Genomic DNA, 23065 nt, shown 5'->3' with positions numbered 1-23065 from the left:
GGCTTGCTTTATTAATAAGTCGCCCCAAGGACAAACCTTGAAACAGAGCACCAGAGAATTTGCTTTCCAGTAACTCAGAGAAGATGCCATCCACCAATCGGGTGGTTGTGATCATTAGGGATCAGCGAGTACCAGCACTACCCTTTCAAAAGTTGGCACACAAGATGAGTTTTATGGATAGATTCAAATGACCACGTGCATCGGATGGCCAGCACGCATTTGTTTGGTGGTACTCAAAGATTTTTGTGCAGCCCACCTCGTAAAAATATCCAACACCTAAAAATTATAAGGAAGAAAAAGAACTGCACCAAGCTTGAGAAATGTGAGCACCGCCTTCCCAATTTTATATTTTTTTTGATTTTTTTGTAAGTAAAAGAAAATTCTGGAGTACATACTAGAATTCTCTCTAGATTTCCGAGGTTAGGAAAATTAAACAAAAGAAAAATTAAATTGAAGGAGAATTCAAACACACGAGAACTGCTTCAGAACCCAAAAGTAGGAGCCTAATAAAAGTTTCTACGAAAATTCCTCCAAGTTAGCCCTACTGAAATTCTTCCTAAATGAGATTTTCGTTTTTTTTGGGAAATATTTCGAGCTCTGTTAACAGTTAGATGAGTTGCCGAAAATCGGGGCCCAGGTGGTGGTGGATCAAGAAATCATCGCCGGCGGCCGCCGCTCCTCCGTCGTAGACGGCGGAGCTGCCGGCCTGAAGGAGCTGCTGCTGCTGGAGCTCCTTCTGGCGGCGGAGCTCGAGGACCTTCCGGTGAGAGTTTGAGTGTTTGGAGAGCACGAAGGTTGGGCTCGCCGCCGGCCGGTACTCCGGCACGAGTCTGCCGGACTTGTACCGGACCCCGCAGGCGTTGCACAGCGTCTTGGGTCCCATCGGCCCCGTCCGCCACTGTGGCGTCTTGTCGGTGGCGCAGTGGAGGCACTTCCGACCGTCCGCCGCCGGTGCCACCGCGGGCCTCGACGACTGGTCCTTCTTCTTCACCGCGGCCTTCTTCCCGCAGGAGCTTCCCGCCGGCACGAGCAGCTCCGATTCCGGCGACGACGCCGTCGTCGTCGGAGACAAAACCAGAAGCCTCGAAGACCAGCTGCAGGGTGCGGCGCGGGACCGCTTGCTCCGGGCCTTGCCGGGGACAGGGGCCTCTGGCCGGAAAAGGGCCGGCTGGGCGGCTCCTCCGCCGACGGTGGGGGCGATCTCCGCCCGGTTCTCCGACGAGGAGGAGGAAGATTTGATTCCAGAGATGAGCTGAAGTTTCTGGAGGTCTTCGCTGGAGAAGGACTCCTCGACGAAATTGGAGAGCCACTCGAGCTCGGCTAATTCGTCGTACTGTAGACAAAAATGGTTAAAAAAAAAAAATTAGAATTCGGAAGCTTTCCCTTCTTCTAACATTCCCATTTTGGACGGTTCGGAAACCCCCCCGAATTCTTTTCCGGGGAAGCTACCGCAGCCGGGCGTTGCATTTCCCTTCTGCCAGTTTAGCGCGATTTTTATTTTTCCCGAATTAAAGCTGAATTAAATTAAGACAAGAAAGAAGAAAACTGCACAATTTAAAAATTTTTCCCGGTAATTTAATGTACATAGATAACTGTTTCCTATAAATTAATAAAAGAAAAGGATAAAAAATTTGAAATGAAAAATTGGGCAATGGACAGAAGAAGTGATCACCTGAAATTTTTCAGAAAAGAAAAAAAATAAGAAACGAGGAGACTTTTTGAAAACGAAAGATAATTACAAACTCCAGCTTGTACCAAAAATATATATATAGACACTTTGGCAATTCAGAAAAAAAAAATATATCAGAATATTTAATTAATTGGGTATTTTTTTGAAAAAAATAATCGGTTCATTGGCTTGCTTGGAGAATTACAATTAAGTAATTTGAATTTTTAAGAAGAAAATGATAAATATAAAAGGGATAACGAACGGAAATGAGGAAAATTTATTACAAAAGCTTAATTGAGGGCTTCCGTCCCCCGGCCGGGGAGGACAGTGGGAAGAGGCGGAATTACCGGCTCGCAGAGGTCGCCGGAGAGGCTGGCGTCGGCGAAGCTCCGGCAGACAAGGTCACCGGAGAAATGCGGGTCGGAACCGGAGAAAGAGTTGCTGCAGCTGTCCACGGCGGTGACCGTGGAGGAGTCCGTCGAGTTCCCGGCCGTGGCGTCGAACCCCGCGTCGTCCCCGCCGGCCGCCACGCCGGCCTCATCCTCCTCGTTCGAGAAGTCGAGCAGGTCCTCCACCACGAAATGTTCCCCCGCACCACCGCCGACCTTCTTCTCTGGCGCGAATTGGGGGGTTCCCGCCTTGTAGTAACCGCCATGCAAGTACTCCGGCGCCTCCATTGGAACTCCTCGAAGCCTAAATCAAGGTTAGGGTTTCTAAAACTTCGATCAAAGAGGACGAGAAGAGAGAAGAGAGACGAGAGAAGGGGCGAGAGAGCTGGAGAGGAGTTAGGGTTTATTTGAAGGTCAGAGGCGGACAGCTGAAATGAGGGAAGGATCCGGTGGAGTAAATAAAGCGAAAGGTGGGGTGAGAAAAAATTATATTACCGTCGAAAAAAGGAGAAGGGCATCCTTACCTCCAGGAAACCCCTCATATACTGCGCCCCCCCCCTTCCCGAACGCCCCATGTTTTCACTCCAATTTACACCCCTGCCCTTTCCTCTCCTTGTACCCTGTCTCACACTCAATCGTCTGATTAAATCAGACGGTTGATCATAGGACGAATCGATTTGAGAATGACGACCCTGTCCTTGTCTTAAACGATACGAATTTCGTGGTTTAGTGCTCTAACAGGTGCTTTGGAACCAAGAAAGAAGATTTCTATAACCGTGGTGTAATTAAGGAGGGGCAGTTCCGGGATTGCGATTAAATTTCAGGTCGGTGTCCCAGGAGTGCATGGCTTAAGGCATAACCGTAATTTGCCGCGAAGGAATGACTTTACTCCGTCATTAATAGATCTGTAATTTAATTAAATTAACAGAAATTAGGAGGCATGGTAATTTCAATTAGCGTTCAATTCAACTTTCCTTAGGAATCGATCTCTCAGAATTTGTCGCTGCGACTCGTGCATTAGCGTCCAAGTTTGCAGCCGGATTCCTCTGCCCCCTTCTTCTTCTCCTTCTCTCTCATCGGAAGTCGCGTTTCTTTTTTATTTTTAATCCATTATTTATTCATTTTTAATCACTCGTTTCATCTACTCCCGTTTCCACCCGGGCCTTTTAAAATTGGCTGACCCACGTTTAAGCACGACGGTTACAGCTCAACCGGGATTAATTGGATGGCCGTGATCTAGCCACGTGTAAGCTACAGTAGCCCTTGCCGGGTTGATTTAATTAACTAATTAGCTGATCAATCGATTAATTAATTTTAATTTTTTGCGCGCTTGGTCCACGTAGGTAGGGGCTGCGGAAAAGGTCGGCGCGGAGAGCGAGTCTACCGTCGGATTCTCGTCCGGTCTACACGTGTCTCGCATCCGGGAGGCGAGGCACAAGCGGGGGACTTCGTCAGATAGGCCCGGGTCGCTCGTCTCGGATCCCTAGGTCTATCGGTGTCGCAGAATGGGACAACATGACGTCCCAAGTTTTCAATTTATTCCCTCGGGATCCGTTCGGTGTTACTCTAATACAACGTAACAACTAGTACCACAAAAGCTGATCGTTGATCAAAGCTTTATGATATGAACGGTCGTGATGGTAAAGAATTGTGATGGGAAACTTTTTATTTTTTTGCTTGGATTAAAAGGAAAGGCTGGGAAAAGAGAAGGGCGTTGCTTGGCGTGGAGGGTTTTTTTTTTTTTCCCCGTGGTTTTATTCTTTTTATGGCTTTTTTAATCTTTCATTATTATTGAGAGAGAGCCGGGGGTGGGGAAATTAATAACTGGGCGGTGGGCCCGCGGGGAGCACGTGATGGGGTGTCAGCGATCATGTGTGGCGCCACCCACCCGGGCCCGTGTCAAAAGCCCATGAGGAGCAGTGGTCAATCACACGTGGCCGGATCCGATTGCTTCTCGCCCCTCCTCCACGTTGCTTCTTCGCACGTGCTCCGTGGGCTCCGCCCAGGAGCCCCCGGCGGTCCCGCTCTCAAGTGATAGTATCACGCGGGAGGCACGTGATCTGTCCTTTGAGTCCAGGTGGATAAGGCTGTCTTTTGGCGGCAATGCCGGAAGTTATTGGCTGAGAATCGGAGCACCTCACCGCTGTATAGCTTTTGCCTGCCGATATTGCCCTCGCTTTGAAGACTGGCCAGTGGCTAGCAACTGATCACTTTTTCTTAAACCAAAAAAAAAAAAAAAAAAATCCTACGGAGCAGCTACTTATGCTGAGACTTGTTGGATGCATGCGTAAGATCAGGAAGAAATTATCGCATGCACCAGATGCAATAAATCAGGATAAATCTTAGAGTACATGTATGGTGGAGAGCGCACAATCGAAAATCGATGAAATACAAGGGGTCACGTGGCATGTTATTCACTATGGGATTTGAGCGGTCCAATTGCATCCGATGCAATAGTGAGGCCTGAACCAGGGTCTCACCTAGCAAAATCTTGTTCCCATTACCCAACTTAGTTTTCATAATTTAATAGCTTTGTTGGGTTGCAGAGTACACTCTCATGTGAGGCTGCTCTTATGAGCTGTCCCTTTTTGGTCACCGATATTGGGAGCAGTTATTCCTGTATGAGGTCACTCACAGGAGAAGCTTCTTTTGATCATATCTATGTGATTGTTTCGGTGCAGAGAGATGAGAAAGCATCATGGTTGTCGCTTAATTACCTTGGTGTATTGCAGATTCCATGAAGTTTTGTCTGGTGATTATTTTCCAAGTTTTTGAATCCATGCATTCTTACTGCATTGTAGTATATAGATCATGTCAGTTCGAGATAATGTGGAATTCTGAAGGAGACTTTCTTTTGTGTGTGTGGATATCTGTTGACGAGGGAAAAATATTTTTGAGTTCCAGTGCAAATTGTGTCTACTTAATACTTGATTTGATAAATAATTCTAAACATTGCTCCAAACCTGCCTCAGGTCCCCAGTTTTTTTTATCTAGGCAAGTTGGATGAAACTTGAGTCCTTTTTCTATCTTTTTTTATTCCTTTCATTACACAAAAAGAAATTAAGTGGGCTGTTACGGTCAATCCTTGTGTGCGCCTGATTTCAATGAAGAGCGACCTACAAAATAAGTCTATTGATCGAAATTTTATCCAGCGTGGATCATTTAATGCCTAAGTCAGTGAGGAGTGGTGAATAGAAAATTTAGAATAGAATTTGATAGAGTTTTCATCCAGAAATTTTTCTTACTGTCGTATGTTTTCTTACCTCCCTTTTATAGACGATTTAGATGTAACCGTTGAGCACGTGGAGTCTCACTTTTTATGGCACTAAAGAGTAGTTAACTTCTATTATCGGGCTATAGTTACCTCTATTATCGGACCATAATCATAGAGTCAGTGGGCAATTTATACCCACTAACGGCTGTGGTATGCAGTCGTTACCCATAATTATGGTATCACAATTTTATATTCCAATATACCGATTGGAAATCGGTGATTTTGATGTACTAACTAAGAGTCGGTGATTCAGATATATCGACCGGCCATCGATTTCTCATATTTTGTATCGAAGAGTCATTGTAGTAGTGGATCGGATCGATTGGATTGGTTGCTATTTGAGAAGACAATCGAAAGTTACCAACAGGCAGTCGGCTAATCGATAAATAGTTGGCCATTAATCATATTCCGTGAAGCCGATTGAATGTCGGAGTGATGAATCCTGTAAATGCTATAGTCGAATCGATGATTTTTGTGACGGTCTTATTTTGATGGTCCAACATTTGTTGCCAAAGTAGAATTGGGGGGCCGACTTTGAGTCGGAGGGAGTAGATTTGATTGTCCCAGCAAGTGGGGTTTGTGATTTCTTGAGTTAGGTCACCTGCAAACCAAGCTCTTTTGATGAAGACCGGCGTATAGAAGGGATTATACCAATAATCAAATGTTTTGGACATTGAGGCGCTCCAATTTAGACGATCGTTGGATGCTTCAGAAATATGTTAGGTTCAAAAACCTTTGTCCAATTGAAGTCATCCCTGAAGCTTCTTCGGCACTTTCGATGCACATGTAGGGGATATAACAAGATCTTACACAGTCCAGGCTTTTCTGAAAAGCATCAATATGAATCAGTTTGCTGGTAAATTCTGAGGCATTCGGTTTTTCAATCATGCGAAGGGTATTTCATTTATGCAATTTTTTCTTAATAAGTTTCTCAAAAAGGAAAAACAAAAAAATCTCGATAAGAATTATGCCGACAGACAATTTCGGTTTGACGTAAAATCCAATCATTATACTTTTCCTCAGCTTCTCCTGTTAGCTGCTAGTAAAAGGGAGGTAGCCACTGAGGAGATATGGCTGCTGCTGCGGCTGCCACCGCTTGTTCCTCTTCTTTTCTATCAGAAGTTGATTCGAGCGGCTCTATAAACACCGAAACTCTATAAATACTCTCCCCCCTAAATCGGGGATGACCAACATATGGATTTCTTTGTTGTGTTTTCAATTACAATATATGATCTACTATCTGAGCTCGAGCTATCCTCAAAGAAGTAAAACTGTACATTAGCGAATTTACTTTAGGGCTTAATGCGTATAGTGTACGTATGACTTAAAAAAATTTACATTGACCCTTCTAGGAAAAGGTAATGACATGCAAATTTCTACTTGGAAAGCATAATCTCAGTTAGCATTCTCTTGACAACGTTCGCTAGCATTGGCCAGACCTTCAGGTTCTTTGCTAGCCTCAATTTGAACATGTGCAGCTGCTATCATGCCAAGCGAGCTCATTGCTTTATGGACTTCAGATTGTATGGATTTTGTGATCAAGTGCATTGGCTTTAAAGATACATTAATTAATTTATGCCTCGAAAACATCCTAGTTCTCTTTAACAGCTAAGGAATCAACTGCTTGAACTTCCTTGCCATATGAGAAAAGTCATTGTAGATAACATGACAGGTATGGTCCTTTGTAAGCCTTCAACTACGTGGGTAGGGCCTACATGTAACTCACTTCATTTTACTCTCAAAAAAAAAAAAAAATCACAGGTATGATCATCGGGAATGGCTGAAGGGCACATGGATAGAAAAATTCCGATTTTTTTGGTGCTACTAAAACGAGATAGCATTTTTAATATGTATTCATCTATATGTTTGGTTGATGGGAATCTCATTCCCATTCCTAATTTAGGAAGGAATTAAAATACTCCAACATCAACTCTCTCCAAGTATTCACGTCTCATTAGATCGAAGGTTTACTTGGGAACTTGATTTTCCAAAGACACATCTCTATTTAATAATTTTTTTCAAAAAATTAATTTTGGAGTCAGCATCCAATTCCTAGTCCAATCATGAACCAAATATGTCACAAAATATAGCCATTCTGATTCCTAATTTAAGCCATTCCAATTCCAATCGGAAACCAAACACACTCTCATAGGCATATAGGCGCACCGTAGAATTATAGTATTATCTTAATTTTAAATTTTAATCAAGCAACAAAGCTAGTAGTTAGGTTGGATATTTATCAAATGCATCTAAAAATTTCCATCATATGCAACATCTTTTTGCCAATAAGCAACAATTGGCGCATTACTTGTTTTACATGAAACTTATCCATAAATCATCTTCTATGTTTTTCACTCTCAAGGGAGATCTCAGTGATCCACAAAACTCTTTTCAGCCCCATATGCTCCATGGAAAAGAAAAAAAGAAAAAACGCCTGTCGTGCATTGGCATCACACCCAGTTCTCTCTTTGGTACCCAATCGGATTGGATAAAGATATGCGGCCAGGCTTTTCCAGGGCGATATCCCATGGTCCCATCGTGAAGATTGTCCCTGAAAAATGCAGCAATTGTCCATTAATAGAATTGCAACATTTATTTGCAAATTTTTGGAGATGAGGGTGAGTGCAGTCGAGAATTATGTAATCAGATTAAACATGTCTTATTCCACTTTCCTTTTTTTTTTTTTTTCTCGGCTATTACCATTTTCCTACTAAATGTTGATATCGTGGTCTGCACCAAAGATTCCAATATTTTAGGGCTGGTATCAGTTGGGGAACCAAAGTATGCTTGATTCGGGTCATGATTTTGGATGTGAACCTAATCCATTAGCTAATTGAATCGGGTTAGTTGAGTCCATTTCAATATTTTGAATCTAATGGGCCATTTGGATTGAGTCAGATTCAAGTATGACCTGAAATCAACTTAAAATATTCAAATCAAGTTAGATTTACAATTCGAATCAAACGTCTAGCTATTCTTTTTAAATGAAATATAAGATTCTATGGCTCAAAAAATTACTAAAAGAAATAAATAAAGTTAAAATGAGCCCATTTAAACTTGTATTTTATGCAACAACTGTTAATTTCGACCAAGTAATAGATCATTTTTAAATTTAGAAATTCTATTTTTAAATACATACACACATACATATATTGATATACTTGAAAGAATTATAAATAAGATTTAAGCAAAACAAATAATAAAATATGAATGTTTAAATATAATTTAAGTTTGAATAAATAAAAGGAGATATAGTTGTTAAGATGAAAAAGAGAAATTGGTTTAAATGGGAGTCTAGAATTAGAACAAATATTTAGAGTGCTGGAGAAGAAAGTTTATATAATTTGGGTACGAGTCGGGTTGGGTCCATTTTTGTTGACCCAAGTTAGATCCGAAAGACGTGCCTGTCAAGTTAGTCCGCATCGGAATGAAAATACAAGATCCAGACCTGAACCAAGACATAGATTGGATCTAACTTTTGAAGCTGATCCAATCCAAGGTTTTTAAATACGGATCAGGCTGAGTATAATGAAATGGAGGCTGGGCCAGATTGTGGGGAGACCCAACCCATTTGCCCCCCTATGTGTGGTTGTTTTCAACTACTTACACATCCTACGTCTTGAAGACTCAATACTTAACCGTTCCCAAACAAGTACGTGCAGCTGCACAGAAGTTCAGTTCCTCGCATCTGGAATCCAGAGCAAAATCCCTTCTATCGAGTGCTTAAATGTTTGCTGTGCACAAGTCTGTACCACAAAGCAATCGTCTTTTTATTCCATTTTGTCTCCGTAATCTTTGTCCGAAAGAATCTAAAAGGATTGTGTCAAGTAGGCTATATCCCAATGTTGGCACTCCTCATCAAGAAAGATATTCTAAAGCTGTTGTGATGCCCTTGTGATATTTTGATGGTGTTGGGATATACTGATCGACCCCTCTACACCGATTTACTCTCAGATCGATCCGACCGACATCCGACTCTACTGACCGGATCGACGGACGATTGCCGACGATAGCTGCCGACAATATCCGATCGAAGGTATGTCGACCGAACAGACCCATACTGTTTCCGATCGGCCGAGCGGCCGAGTCCGAATCACCGACTCACTGTCGGGGGTGGCAGCCGACATCCGACTTCAGCGAGGCACCAGACCAACCGACGGTGTTTCCGGATCATCACCCGACGTCCCGATAGTTGAATACTGATGAATTCAGCCCATCCAAACGCCGTACGACCGCTATAGGCTGTTGTCCTGTTAAGGACATACTGTGCGACCGCCCTGGGGCATTGTCCTGTCAAAGACATAGGTTGATCATGACAACCCGCGGTGATTTGATAGTCCACGATGATTTGACAGTCTCCGGTGATGTGACAACTCTCCAGTTGTCTGCACCATTAATGGCGGGACCATACCGCATTCTACTATAAAAAGAGATAAGGCAACAGTCTTGGTAAGCTCTCCCAAGCCTTCTCAAGCTTGCTCCAGCTTTCTCTAGCCCTCTCGAGCTGAGCCTCTGATTTTTCACTGTTGCCTAGTCTCCTCTTTGACTTGACCGTCGGAGGGTCCCCGTCGGAGGCATCTCCGGTCTGTGAGGACTTCTCTTGCAGGTGCGCGACCTCGACGATCGGGCGATGGGGGATTGGCCGCAACAGATTTGGCACGCCAGGTAGGGGGCTCGACAGAGGTAAGACAGCAAGCTCCCTAGAGCTTCAAAGACCTCTCAAGATGACGAAAATCAGAGCTCAATGATCAAGAGCAACCCAGTCAGCGAGGCGCTCTTCCCGCCGGGAAGAGGCCTCTCCTTCATCCTCCATGGCGGAGCCCAGCTCTCCGCACCCGGTGGTGACCACGGAGGCACAGATCACGGCGATAATGCGGCAAATGACCGTTCTGATGGATGCGGTCAAAAACCTTCAACAACAACCGACCCAGCTGCCGCGACCGTCGGTGGAGCAACCGACGGCGCACCCTATGCCGTCCAGAAGCAGCCGCCGACGCCCGCGTCCACTTCCATCTCCTCCTCAAGAGCAGCCGTCTCATCACTCCCACCGAGAAGGGGGGAGGCGGCCACAGCGTGACACCCATCGGTCTCGACGTCTCTCTCCTTCCCAGCTGGAGCGAGTGAGGAAGGAGAAGCGATCGCGGACACCGTCCACATCACTCTCGAATTCATCGGGAGGATCGACCCCTGGGATTTCTTAACACCGACGATTAGACGACTACGAGCACAAGTTCGAAGAAATCGATCGTCGGCTTGTCCAGCTCCAGATGGATGGTCAGAAGTCATCGAACGACGTCGACTTCCGGACCACCCAACCTCTCTCTCGATTCATCCTCGACGAATCGATCCCTAGTCGGTTCAAGATGCCTCATATGGAGCCTTACGATGGCTCCACCGATCCAATTGACCATCTGGAGAGCTACAAGGCTCTCATGACAATCCAAGGGGCAACCGATGCCCTCCTTTGCATTGGCTTTCCCGCCACACTCCGCAAAGCTACCAGGGCTTGGTACTCTGACCTTCGCTCGGAAAGTATCCACTCCACTCCTTCGGACAGCTCGAACATTCTTTCGTGGCCCATTTCAGCACCAGTCGGAAGCTGCCACGAACCTCGGACAGTCTTTTCTCCCTCAAGCAGGGAGAAAATGAGACTCTACGATACTTTGTGGCCCGATTCAACGCAGCCACACTTGAGGTCCGGGACCTCAACGAAGACATGGCTATTTCGACCATGAAGAGGGGGCTAAGAGGGTCTCGGTTCACATATTCTCTGGACAAGACCCTCCCCGAACGTACGCCGAATTGCTGGAGTGCGCATACAAATACATGCGCGTGAACGAAGGAGCTTCCGACCGACGTCTGACCGAGGGCACAGGCCAGAAGGAGAAGCGGAAGAAAGGTCGGGCCCCTGCTGAACCCAACAGGACCCCCCACCGATAGACGGGTCTCGCCCCGACGATGGAGTCCAAGACCGACGCATCGCAGGTGTGATTCTTACATCCCTCTCTCCGCTCCTCGTGCGCAGATTCTACGACAAAGATCGAAGGAGTGGAATATCTACGACGGCCTCCGCCTCTGAAAGGCAAAGGGCCTCGACTAACATGGCCGATCGTCGATTGCCGAACCAATGTCTCGATCGTCGATCACCGAACCAACGGCTGGATCGTCGATCGACGAATCTACGACGGCCTCCACCTCTGAAGGCAAAGGGCTTTGACTAACACGATCGATCGCCGATCATCGAACCAACGGCTCAATCATCGATCGCCGAATCCACGACTGATCATCGATCGCCAAACCAACGGCTCGATCGTCGATCATCGAATCTACGGTCGATCGCCGATCGTCGAACCAATGGCTCGATCGTCGATCACCGAATCTACGGCTCCATCATCGAATCTACGATGGCCTCCGCCTTTGAAGGCAAAGGGCCTCAACTAACACGGTCGATCGTCGATCGTCGAACCAACGGCTCGATCGTCGATCATTGAATCTACGGTCGATCGTCGATCGCCGAACCAATGGCTCGATCGTCAATCATCGAATCTATGGCTCCATCATCGAATCTACGATGGCCTCCACCTCTGAAGGCAAAGAGCCTCGACTAACACGATCGATCGTCGATCGTCGAACCAATGGCTCGATTGTCGATCATCGAATCTACGATCGATCGTCGATCGTCGAACCAACAGCTCGATCATCGATCGTCGAATCTACGGCTCCATCATCGAATCTACGACAGTCTCTGCCTCTGAAGGCAAAGGGCCTCGACCAACATGGTCGATCGTCGATCACCGAACCAACGGCTCAATCATCGATCGTCGGATCTACGATGAATCTACGTCTCGATCGTCGATTGTCGAACCAACGGCTCGATCGTTGATTGACGAATCTACGATGCATCTACGGGTCGATCGTCGATCGCCGAACCAACGGCTCGATCGTCGATCGTCGAACCAATGGCTTGATCGTCGATCGTCGGATCTACGATGAATCTATGGATCGATCGTCGATCGCCAAACCAACGGCTCGATCGTCGATCGTCGGATCTATGATGAATCTATAGATCGATCGTCGATCGTCAAACCAACGGCTCGATCGTCGATCACCAGATCTACGATGAATCTATGGCTCGATCGTCGAATCTACGCCGGATCTACGATAGATCTACGATGAATCTACATCTTGATCGTCGATCGTCGAATGAACGGCTTGATTGTCGATCGTCGAATCAACGGCTCGATCGTCGAATCTACGATGAGTCTACACCGAACCAATGGCTCGATCATCGATCGCCGGATCTGCGATGAATCTATGGCTAAATCGTCGATAGCTGAACCAACGGCTTGATCACCGATCGTCGAATCTGCATCGGATCTACGACGAACCAATGGCTTGATCGTCGATTGTCGAACCAACGGTTTGATCGCCGATCGTCAAATCTACGATGGATCTACGACGGATCTACGACGGATCTACGGCTAGATCGACGATCGTCGAACCAACGGCTTGATCGTCGATCGCCGAATCTATGTTGGATCTACGATGAATCTATGTCTCGATCGCCGATCGTCGAACGAACGGCTCGATCGTCGATCACCGAATCAACGGCTCGATTGTCGAATCTACGTCGAACCAACGGCTCGATCGCCGATCACCGAATCTACATCTCGATCGTCGAATCTATGCTTCGGTCGCTCGATCTACGTCTCAATCACCGACGACACATCGGATTTTACCACGGAGATCGAAGGGATGGAATATCTACGACGGCCCCCGCCTCTGAAGGCAAAGGGCTTCGACCAATACGGCTGGCTAACTTGCCGACTTAGCTTCGACTAAGAAAGGATAAAATGCCAAGACGACCGCAGTCGCACTCGCGACATACCGATTTGGTCACGACTGGTCAAAGGATGTTCGGCTTGCCACCGTTTATCATACGACCCGATGCGTACGCCCGACTAAGGGCAGGACAACAGATATTTGACTTGCCATCGTAATCCTATTCGAATGCGTCGGACCCTACTCGACTACCAGATTCTATGGTATGATGGCGTCGATGAACTACGTCGCACTTACGACATACTGACTCGGTTACGATCGATCGAAGGATATTCGGCTTGTCACCGTTTATCATACGTCCCGACGTACACGCCCGACCAAGGACCGGACGATGGATATTCGACTTGTCATTGTTATCCTATCTGGATACGTCGGACGCCACTCGACTATCAGACTCTACGAGATGATTTTGTCGACAAGCCACATTCGGGGATTGGCTGACACTCGACCCCACGTGCGCACCCGACCAAGGCCCGGGCGATGGACACTCGACTTACAGTCGGGACGACACTCGACCATCGGATCCTATGCAACCAGCACGATAGTCGGGATGCCGACCTGCGATTGGGGCTTGCTCTGCCTTTGGCGGGGCGTACGCTACTGACTACTTCGATCGGCTATGCTGGATCCTATCGAGTGTCCTAACGAGGTATGTTGGAGCTACGACCTACACTATCGGGAATGGCTCGACAAGGAATACACTTTGAACCGCTTGCGGGGAGAAGTTTAAAAAGCCTTTGATTTCATTTAGTTGTGGTAACTTACAAAATTTGGCCGAAGTCGGATTACAAAATTGGGACGAAGCCCGATTACAAATATCAAAGATAAAACAGAAATAAAAGGAAGAATACAAAGATAGAGGGCAGATACTCCGACTATTCATCGGAGTCGACTTCCTGCACCGAGAACAGCTCAGGAGCAACTGGTGTGCCCTCTCAGGTCGGAGTTAGACCAGAGGTTGGAGCCACCTCCATCGGTCCAGTGTCGGCCTCCTCTGCAGCCATCGGGTCCTTCGGCATGGCGTCGGCATCTCCCTCTGCGACTGGGTCCTCCGACCCCGGAGGGACGACGCCGCTCAGGTCGAGCTCCAAGTGCCAACTCTGGATCGCATCTCGGGCGTCCTCGTACCCCACCTGGTAGGAGGTGAAGCTGCTCTCTAGAAGATCCTCTCGGTACTCATCTGAGCCACAGAAGTCCTCCACCGCCTGGCTCAGCGCCTCCTTGGCCGACTCCACCTACGCCTTCGCTATGTCGGCGTCGGCTTGGGCGGAGGACAAGTTCTCCTCGGCCTTGGCCAGGTTCTCCAGGCTAACACGAAGTTGTTTGCGCTCGACCTCGAGCTCCCTGACGCAGCCGTCCCACTCCCGCCGCAGTCGGTGAATGGAGCGGGTCTTGCGCTGGATCTGCTCGCGAGCCGACTGAAGTTCGGCCTCTGAAGCGGCTAGGCCGTCGGTGAGTCGGGAGATCTCCTCCTTGAGCCTAGCCTCGCGGTCGACCGACAACTTCAGCTGGTCGACCAGCGTCGCCTTCTCAGCCTTGGCGGTCTCGGCCCTATTCTTCCAGGCCGCCCGGACGTCGTCGAACCTCCGGTACCCGATCTCCAGCTCGGACATATTGTAGATCAGCTGCAAACAGAAGGCCGAAGGCGGGTCATCAGAAAGATGAAATGACAAAAATAACAACAAAGAGGAAAGAAAAAGAAGAGGGGCTCACCTGGATCATGGTCAAGTAGAAAGAGGAAATCATGTCGGACACCAGCCGACCCCTCAAAAGCTCCCGGTTGGTCGGGAGAACGGTTGCCTGACACAACCTCCTGACCAAGTCATGGTTGGCCAGGGCCGACGCTCCCTCAGGGACCCAAACGTCGGACGACATGGCTCGGCCGGCTGACCTTGTGTCGTCTCCCGGTGCCATCGGAGCCTTCCCTCATTCGGCCGCCTAGGCCCGGAAGTCAGAGAGGGACGGGAAGCTCGAGCTCGACTGGGTCCCTCCCGAGGCTGCGACGGCCGCCGCTGCAAGTCATTCGGGCTCACGTACCTTGGCCCGAACCTCTTTCGTGGGTGAGGGAGCCGACGCTCCTTCGGCTGCCCCCTCAGCCACCCCTTCCTCGGACGGTGCCTCAGGTGGCACCACCGGTGCCGACAGAGCGATGATCGACTCGTAGCCCGACATACGTTCGGCATCGGGCTGCGCTCCCGCCGCCGCAAGGTTGGTCGGCGATGCTATCTGAGGCCTCTTGGGAGGCTGCGATGGTCCGACCCCGGGCGCCGGTCTCTTCCTCGCCGCATGTTGCCGAATGTCGGCGTCGGTCAGCCTCACTCTCGGTGGCATCCCTGCAATTTCAACGAAGGATCAGCGTAAGTCCAAATACGGATAGAAAAGATAAAGGACGACCGACAGATCGAGATGTACCTAAATGGAGAACCGAACTTAGGCCGGCTCGTATAGATCTTGCTCGATGATGAGCTCCCTCTGCTTCGACACCGACACATCCTTCAGTCGGTGAAAGTTCTCTTGGTCTCCATCCTCTATCCGACTGTTTTCGTTCGACTGAGTCCGAAGGTCGCCCCAGCGGAAAGGAAACCCCCAAGGAAGTGAAGAGGAAGCAAAGAAAAATTGGTTCTTCCACCCGTGAATCGACGATGGAAGACCGGTGATGAACGAAAGACCCTTCCAGGGATTGAAGAACCACCACCTTCGGGCTTTCGGGTGGGGTCGGAGGATGAAGAACGCCCAGAAGAGAGAAATACGAGGATAGATCGGTAAAAGCCGACACAGCAATGCAAAACTGATTATCAGCCGGACTGAGTTCGATGCAGTTGCGCCGGACAAAGCCCGTAATAATCCAGAACGTTCCGGACGAACTCCAGAATCGAAAAGCGAAGACCTGCCCGAAGGTCCTCGACATAGAAGGCCACCTGGTCCGGAGGCAGGTTGTTAACCCGACCCTCAGCCCCAGGGGCGAAGAGCTCGAACTACTTCAGGATACTGTATTGCTCCTTGAGCCGTTCAACGTTTGCCCCCGAAAGTGAAGAAATCTCCACCTCCGGGGTCGACCGAGAATCGTCGGTCGGATTCCCCGACTGACTTCCTCGAGGAGAGGTTCTAGCCATGACGCTAGCCCCAGAAAGGAGAACAAAAAGAAAATGACAAAGGAGGAAGGGTGCAAAAAGACAAGGACAAACAAGAAAAACTCCGAGAAGAGCTTTCGAAAGGAGAGCACGGAGACAACTACCTGGGACTGGGGGACAACTCGACAGAGCCTCAGCATCAGGAGCAGATTTACAGCAAAAATGAAGTTTTGGATGTAAGTGGCCACGTATATATAAGGCCCTTCAACGGTCGAGATGAAAGCACGCCGGACGAGGGCTTCCCGGATGCTGACACGTGGTAGTGCCTGGGCCCTTCCTCGATCCGACGATTCGATGCACCTCCACCAGATCAAGCCACGTCGCCTCCATCTGCATGAACGGTTCCGACCCAATAGTCCCCTGACACGTGGCAGAAAAATCGTGTCTCGAAATTCGTTAACCGACGGCGGTTCATGTTCCTAAAGAGATGGCGGTTCGTGTTCCCAAGAAGACGGCGGTTCCTGTTCCCAAGGGGACAGCAGTTCACGTTCCCAATGGGACGTCTGACACCGGACCGTTCGTTGGTACGGTTGCCAGAGTCGGTGCATGACGTGATGGATAACCACTCCTTTCGCCCGAAGCCGTCGCCCACGTGGAGACGCTGGCCAACACGACATCTAACTCAGGAGTGGGGGGGGGCAACTGTTGGGATATATCGATCGATCCCTCTACACCGACTTACCCTCAGGCCGGTCTGACCGACGCCTGACTCTACTGACCGGACTGACGGACGACTGTCAATGATAGCTGCCGACAATATCAGGTCGAAGGTATGTCGGCCGAACAAACCCACACTGTTTCCGATCGAGCGGCCGAGCCCGAATCACCGACTCACTGTCGAGGGTGGCAGCCGACATCCGACTTCAGCGAGGCACCAGACCAGCCGACGGTGTTTCCAGGTCATCACCCGACGTTCCGGCAGTCAAATACCGATGTATAGTCGGTTAGCCCACCCAAACGCCGTACGACCGCTATGGGCTGTTGTCCTGTCAAGGACATGCTGTGCGACCGTCCTGGGGCGTTGTCCTGCCAAGGACATGGGTTGATCATGACAACACACGATGATTTGACAGTCCACGGCGATTGGATAGCCCCCGACGATGTGACAACTCTCCAGTTGTCTGCACCATTAATGGCGGGACCATACCGCGTTCTACTATAAAAAGGAATAAGGCAACAGTCTTGGTAAGCTCTCCCAAGCCTTCTCAAGCTTGCTCCAGCTTTCTCTAGCCCTCTCGAGCTGAGCTTCTGATTTTCCACTGTTGCCTAGTCTCCTCTCTGACTTGACCGTCGGAGGATCCCGTCGGAGGCATCTCCGATCTGTGAGAACTTCTCTTGTAAGTGCGCGATCTCAGCGATCGGACAACAGGGGATTGGCCGCAACAGGTGGTAAGGATTTAGGAACAGAAATTACTTCGTCCAATTTCATTAATATAATTTACTCCCAATTAATTATACATGTAACAGTGAGTTGTTTTGGGACGAATGAATTGGTTCAAGATCCATCAAGAGGGAGATGCAGATTATTTAGACCCAAGTTTATTTAGACTTAGTTTTTTTTTTTTTTTAAAGAATAAAACTTGAATCTTTTTTCTGTCAACTGTTATCCTTGAGCACCATGAAAGCTCAATGCGAGCGCATGTGACCGCCTTGCTGTCGTTTGTTTTCTTGGTGGATTGTTGGCATTTGTATCCGTATTGCTATGCAACAAACGGCATCCTGCTCACCATATTGGATGCAATTTATAAATGGCTTAGTACATTTCTTTTTTGACAAGCTTGGAGGAAATAAATGGCTTAGTACATTTCATTCTTATTGTTTTCTCCTTTCTCCCGTATGAATGATTTGTGAGTTATGAGCCAGTTATCAATATGGCGTTTACTACAATGATTTGTTAATTGTGTCCAAGTAAAATTACGCTCTGTAGTATCATCACAATTAAATTTCATGCGGTTTGAAGCAGGGTCAAGGACAGTTCTTTCCATGGGGTCAGGCTCGGTCCTTCTACCACTATATTTTTACTCTCATTTATGTTCTGGTTCTATGCTATTTACTTTTTACAGCTGCATTCACATAATCTACATTTATTGTTTTTATTCAATATGCTTTCCTCTCCAACAAAAAAATATGATAGCGAGCTTTGAGCTCTATTCCACAGGGAAGAAAGAAGCTTGTAAGTAGGCAAGATTTGAAGATTTAGGGGGAAAAGCGGTGGAAGGAATATATTAAAGAAAATTTGAAACATCTTTATGAACACCTACAATTTGACAATCTTCAAGAGGGAAAATTGTTAATGAAATATTTGTTTATGGTTAATGAAATTAACAAAACATTACAAATAAAAACCAAAACATATATAGCTAGCAAGCTGGAATAAAATCAGGAAATAGTTTATTATCAAATACTCTGAGATCTGAAAATTTTAATAATCAAAAAGTCAGAAAATGTTTATTAGAAAACACAAAAGCATAAATAGGTATTATAGTTTTGAAGCTTTTCCAGCAGCGTTCACTTATGTTTTGCATTTACTATATATATATATAGAGAGAGAGAGAGAGTTACAAAAGAAGAATAGTTTTTTCATTTACATTAGCAAGGGAGACGATCTAAAGAAATATAATTACTTTCTTCTTAAATTTACCCTACGTAAGGTTTTTTTTTAAAAAAAAAAACTGTTTGTTTATTATACGGGTTTATATTGATGGTTCCAGCTATCTTTAGCATAGTTGACACAAAATTTATCATGTGGTTAAAATGTTGATGATTGATTGTCTAATGATCTATGTACTATATCGGGAAGGATTGCTTTCCTTGTCAAACTATCAATATTCATTAAGATGATAAATTCAATTTTCAATTGAAAAAAAGGCTATATAATTATAGTACTTTCACATACTAATGTTTCCCTCCAGTTGTATTTACTTTATTTTGTCATAATTTTTGTCAATGGTGCGATGGTACAACAATACACGGTCAAAAGTAAGCATCTTTTTTGCTTGAGAATGTTGCCCGTATGGGACTAAATAGTCACTGTTCTGCTTTCCAATAGCGGTGCACTGTGTAAACATTATCCGTTAAGTTCTTGTATGATTAACATTATGAACATGGGTGGAATGCAGATTGATTTTTTTACCGGAAAACTGCGGCAATTGTAAGAATGGACAGCCACAGGAGTCAGTACATTATGCCAGTGTTTCCTTCCATCAACCGGTATAAAATTGTTTGTATAGAAATTTCTATTCGCTGGTTTCTTTGTAGAGCGTACATGACAATGAATTTCGCATACCTTTTCCAAGTCTACTGCAACCATGAAGTATGTTGCTACACATCTCCGATGCATTGCTGGAGTTGGACTCTATTCGAAAAGCTAGGCATCGGAGAGAACCTGCAAGGAAAGTTCACATTTGTCAGGAGTTTTTCAATGGGAAATCCCCCGATGCCTAATTTAGTTGAAGCTTGAAAACAATAAGAAAAAGAGAGTAAAAGTGGGAGAGAGAGTAGTAGTATACTATTTTCTCCTCCAATTCAACTTATCTGAGGGTCTTTTTGATATCTTTTTTCGATAAAGACAGAACCATAGGCAGTCTAACTGAAATCTTGAGATCGTTATACCTGATCCCTTAGTCCACTAAGCCGTATTTTGAAAGATTGTTAGGATAGGAGATCTTTCTACTATCGTATGAATTAAAGTTGCTAGATGGTTGTAGATTTGCTCATGTGAATAAATGAGCTGACAGCCTAAGGTTGACACAGAGTCAAGATCCTGTGCTGGTGCCTGAGTTTGAGGTGATTCCACTGAGTTAGCTTAGATGCATCCCAAAGAGAAGGATGGTCTGTTGCTGTAGATTACCTCCACAACAAAGTGGAATGAGGTGATAGATTTTATAAAATCATTGCTAGAGAACTTCTTAGACAATATAATGCTGATTGACATACAAATTGAGGAACTTGACTGAGGGATTAAGACAAACAACATCAAGAAAAAATGGGAGAGTGGTGTTTGTGAGGAATGATTTGGATGATCTTGCAGCGCAGAATGTTAATATGCCCATAGATAACACAGACCTACTAAAATAAAGAACAACCTCATGCTGCCTTCGATGATCGCATGGCTAATGATGAACCCCCGAACTTTTTTTTCTTGTTTTTCCATCAATTTCAAAGCTCTTGTTTCTGTGCTTCTAGACCATGGATTCACAACAAAACAACTTAAAATTGAATCAGAGATTAATGCACCGAGATCAAAATCAAAGCATCAAATGCCGTGTAGAAGATTTCAATGAAGGTAGATGGTGAAGGAGCTTTGACCCTGGCCCAATAAATTTTTGGATAAACTATGTTTGTAGTTCTTTAATTATATCTAATTTTTTTAGATGATTTCTGAACTATAAAATTTAAACTTTAATCTTCGAATTTTTTAAACTGTTTTAATTTTATCCTTCGTTCATTTTCGATGTCTTTCTTGCATCAAAAATTTTATGTGATAGTTACCGATGCTTATGTGGCTCCGTTCACGTGAACAAAGGCACTGGCGCTGATTGGATGGATTTTTTTTTTCTGTTCTTCTTCTTCTTCTCTCTGGCCTCGCCGCCGCCGCCGCCCCGACTGCTCGCCACCCGCACACCCCCGTGGTTCCCACTCTCACTGGTGTCAAGCAAAGCTTCAAGTGGAAATAGTGGAGAGCAAGAGATCAGTGATCCATGATGGTGTCAGGCGATGAGCTCATCGTAGGGGTGGAGAATGGCACCGCTCCACCAACCCCCTCCCTGAGGATCTACGTCGGCGTCGATGCCTTCAGATGTGCGATCAAGGACGCCCTAGTGGCCCACCTTCGCTCCATCCCCAACGTTGACGTCGTCGACCTCGCATCGATAAGTACTACTCCATCGATGAGCGCATCGGCCGCCTCGTCAGCTCGACCGTCGGTGACTAGCCGGAGACTCGCGGCCTCCTGGCCTGCAGCACTGGCATGGGCGTCTCCATCTTCACCAACAAGTTCCCCCACGTGTACGTGGCCACCTGCTCCTCCGTCAGTGACGCCGTCAACACCAGCTCCATCAACGCCTACAACGTCCTCTCCATCTCCGGCATGTCCATCGACCCCGTCGATGCGGTCAAGATCCGCCTAGCTTCGCACCACCTTCAAGTCCCCCTATCCGGCCTCCGACAATGCGCCCTGGCCGAACGACATCCAGTCCTTCCTCGACCAGTCCACAGTCGAGATGGAGACGCCCATATAGGGGGGCGGGGCCGGGGGGGCACCAGCACACAACCCACCAGTGCCAGGACAGGCGGGGGTGTGACCGGAGGGGTGCGGCGGGGCGGGCGCAGGGGTGGGGGGAGTTGCTCGGTGTAGGTGACGGTGTTGCGAATGATGTTCTCGAGGAAGATCTTGAGGACTCCCTGGGTCTCCTTGTAGATAAGGCCACTAATCCGCTTCACACCACCACAGCAGGCGAGGCGGCGGATCATCGGCTTGGTGCTGCCCTGTCGCAGAGGACCTTGCAGCGGGGCGAGCACCGGAGTGGCCAGAGGGGGTGCGGCGGGGCAGCCGCCGGGGGGGGCGGGGGGGAGGCGATGGGTCGGTCAGGAGGAAGAAGAAGATGGGTCATTCTCTTTTTTTTTTTTGGGCGCTCTGTGATTCATGTGGGGTGTCGATGGAGCTTGATTGTCCAGGTAAGCATCAATTCAAGGCAAAAAAAGAAGTAAATCGATGAGAGAAAGTCATCAAAACTCATCGAAAGATAATATTAAAATGATTTAAAAAATTTAAAAACTAAATCTTAAAATTTTATAGTTTCAAGATCATTTAAAAAAATATGATATAATTCAGGGACTGCCGACATAGTTTATCCTAAATTTTTTTATTCGATTGACCTACTAAAAACTAAATCGTATTTCAAGATCCAATAGAAACATGGATTTGATCATGGAGAGGAGATGTTGCAGGCCTTCACAAAATTAGACTCATTGATTTAATTCAAAAATTCAAAAATAAAACTTTTAATCATTTAGTTCTTAATCTTGCAATGAGATTAGAATTTTTGGGGACACCATGGATTGATCCTTCCTCTGATATCTAGCAGAAGTTTTTTTTTTTTTTTGGTTGCTTCTCTTTTCGGATATTTATACAACAAATGCTTTCATAACCTCCAACACAAAGAAAGAGAACATACGTTTTTGATTTGATAATTTGATCAAAAATATATCCTCGTTACTCAGGAGTTTATGCATGATCTCTATTGAGCCTTCACTCATCGCAGTCTTATAGTAATCAAGTTGGATATCGAGTAGACTAACGATTGCATGAGTTGGCGGTTATTGGAGCAAGCCCTTGAGGAGTTTGGCTTCTACCCCTGTTGGATTGGCTAAATCATGGTATGCATCTACAGACCCACTTTTATCATTTTAATCAATGGAATGCCCTCGATTGACTTGTGCTGTGCCACTGGGCTATGGCAAGGTTGTTGTTTATCCCTATACCTCTTCATTCTTTGTGTTGATGCTCTTTTGCAAGCTCTCTATGCTGCGTCCTAAGGATCGGATCAAGACTTTTACCTATCGATTTTCAGGGTCCAATCGATCTTGCACTTACCTATCTGAGGTTCTTCAAAGTCAACTTCGATGATAGTGTCAGAGGAAGATGAGGAGGAGTTGGCTTTATAATCCGTAACTCCACCTCCAGACTTATGGCGATCGAAGGCAACCAGCTCTAGAACCCATTTGTTCCTATTGTGGAGCTTCGAGCTGCTTAGACTAA

At 46.7% G+C, this 23065-nt stretch overlaps 1 protein-coding gene and 1 pseudogene across 1 annotated transcript; one reads left to right on the top strand and one right to left on the bottom strand.

Moving 5' to 3' along the window:
• Positions 1 to 450: 450 nt before the first annotated feature.
• Positions 451 to 2526, bottom strand: LOC140858433 (GATA transcription factor 9-like). The gene is made up of 2 exons (XM_073259042.1): positions 2017 to 2526; positions 451 to 1333 (listed from the first exon to the last, which is right to left on the bottom strand). Exons 1-2 carry the CDS (start codon positions 2344 to 2346, stop codon positions 608 to 610), a joined length of 1056 nt encoding a protein of 351 aa, XP_073115143.1. The 5' UTR covers positions 2347 to 2526; the 3' UTR covers positions 451 to 607.
• Positions 2527 to 21008: 18482 nt separating this feature from the next.
• LOC140858709 (DNA damage-repair/toleration protein DRT102-like) lies at positions 21009 to 21545 on the top strand (annotated as a pseudogene).
• The last annotated feature ends 1520 nt before the right edge of the window (positions 21546 to 23065 follow it).

The sequence above is a fragment of the Elaeis guineensis genome, chromosome 6 (assembly GCF_000442705.2).
Source record: "Elaeis guineensis isolate ETL-2024a chromosome 6, EG11, whole genome shotgun sequence".
Classification (NCBI taxonomy): domain Eukaryota; kingdom Viridiplantae; phylum Streptophyta; class Magnoliopsida; order Arecales; family Arecaceae; genus Elaeis; species Elaeis guineensis.
This window is presented reverse-complemented; position numbering and strand designations above follow the sequence as displayed.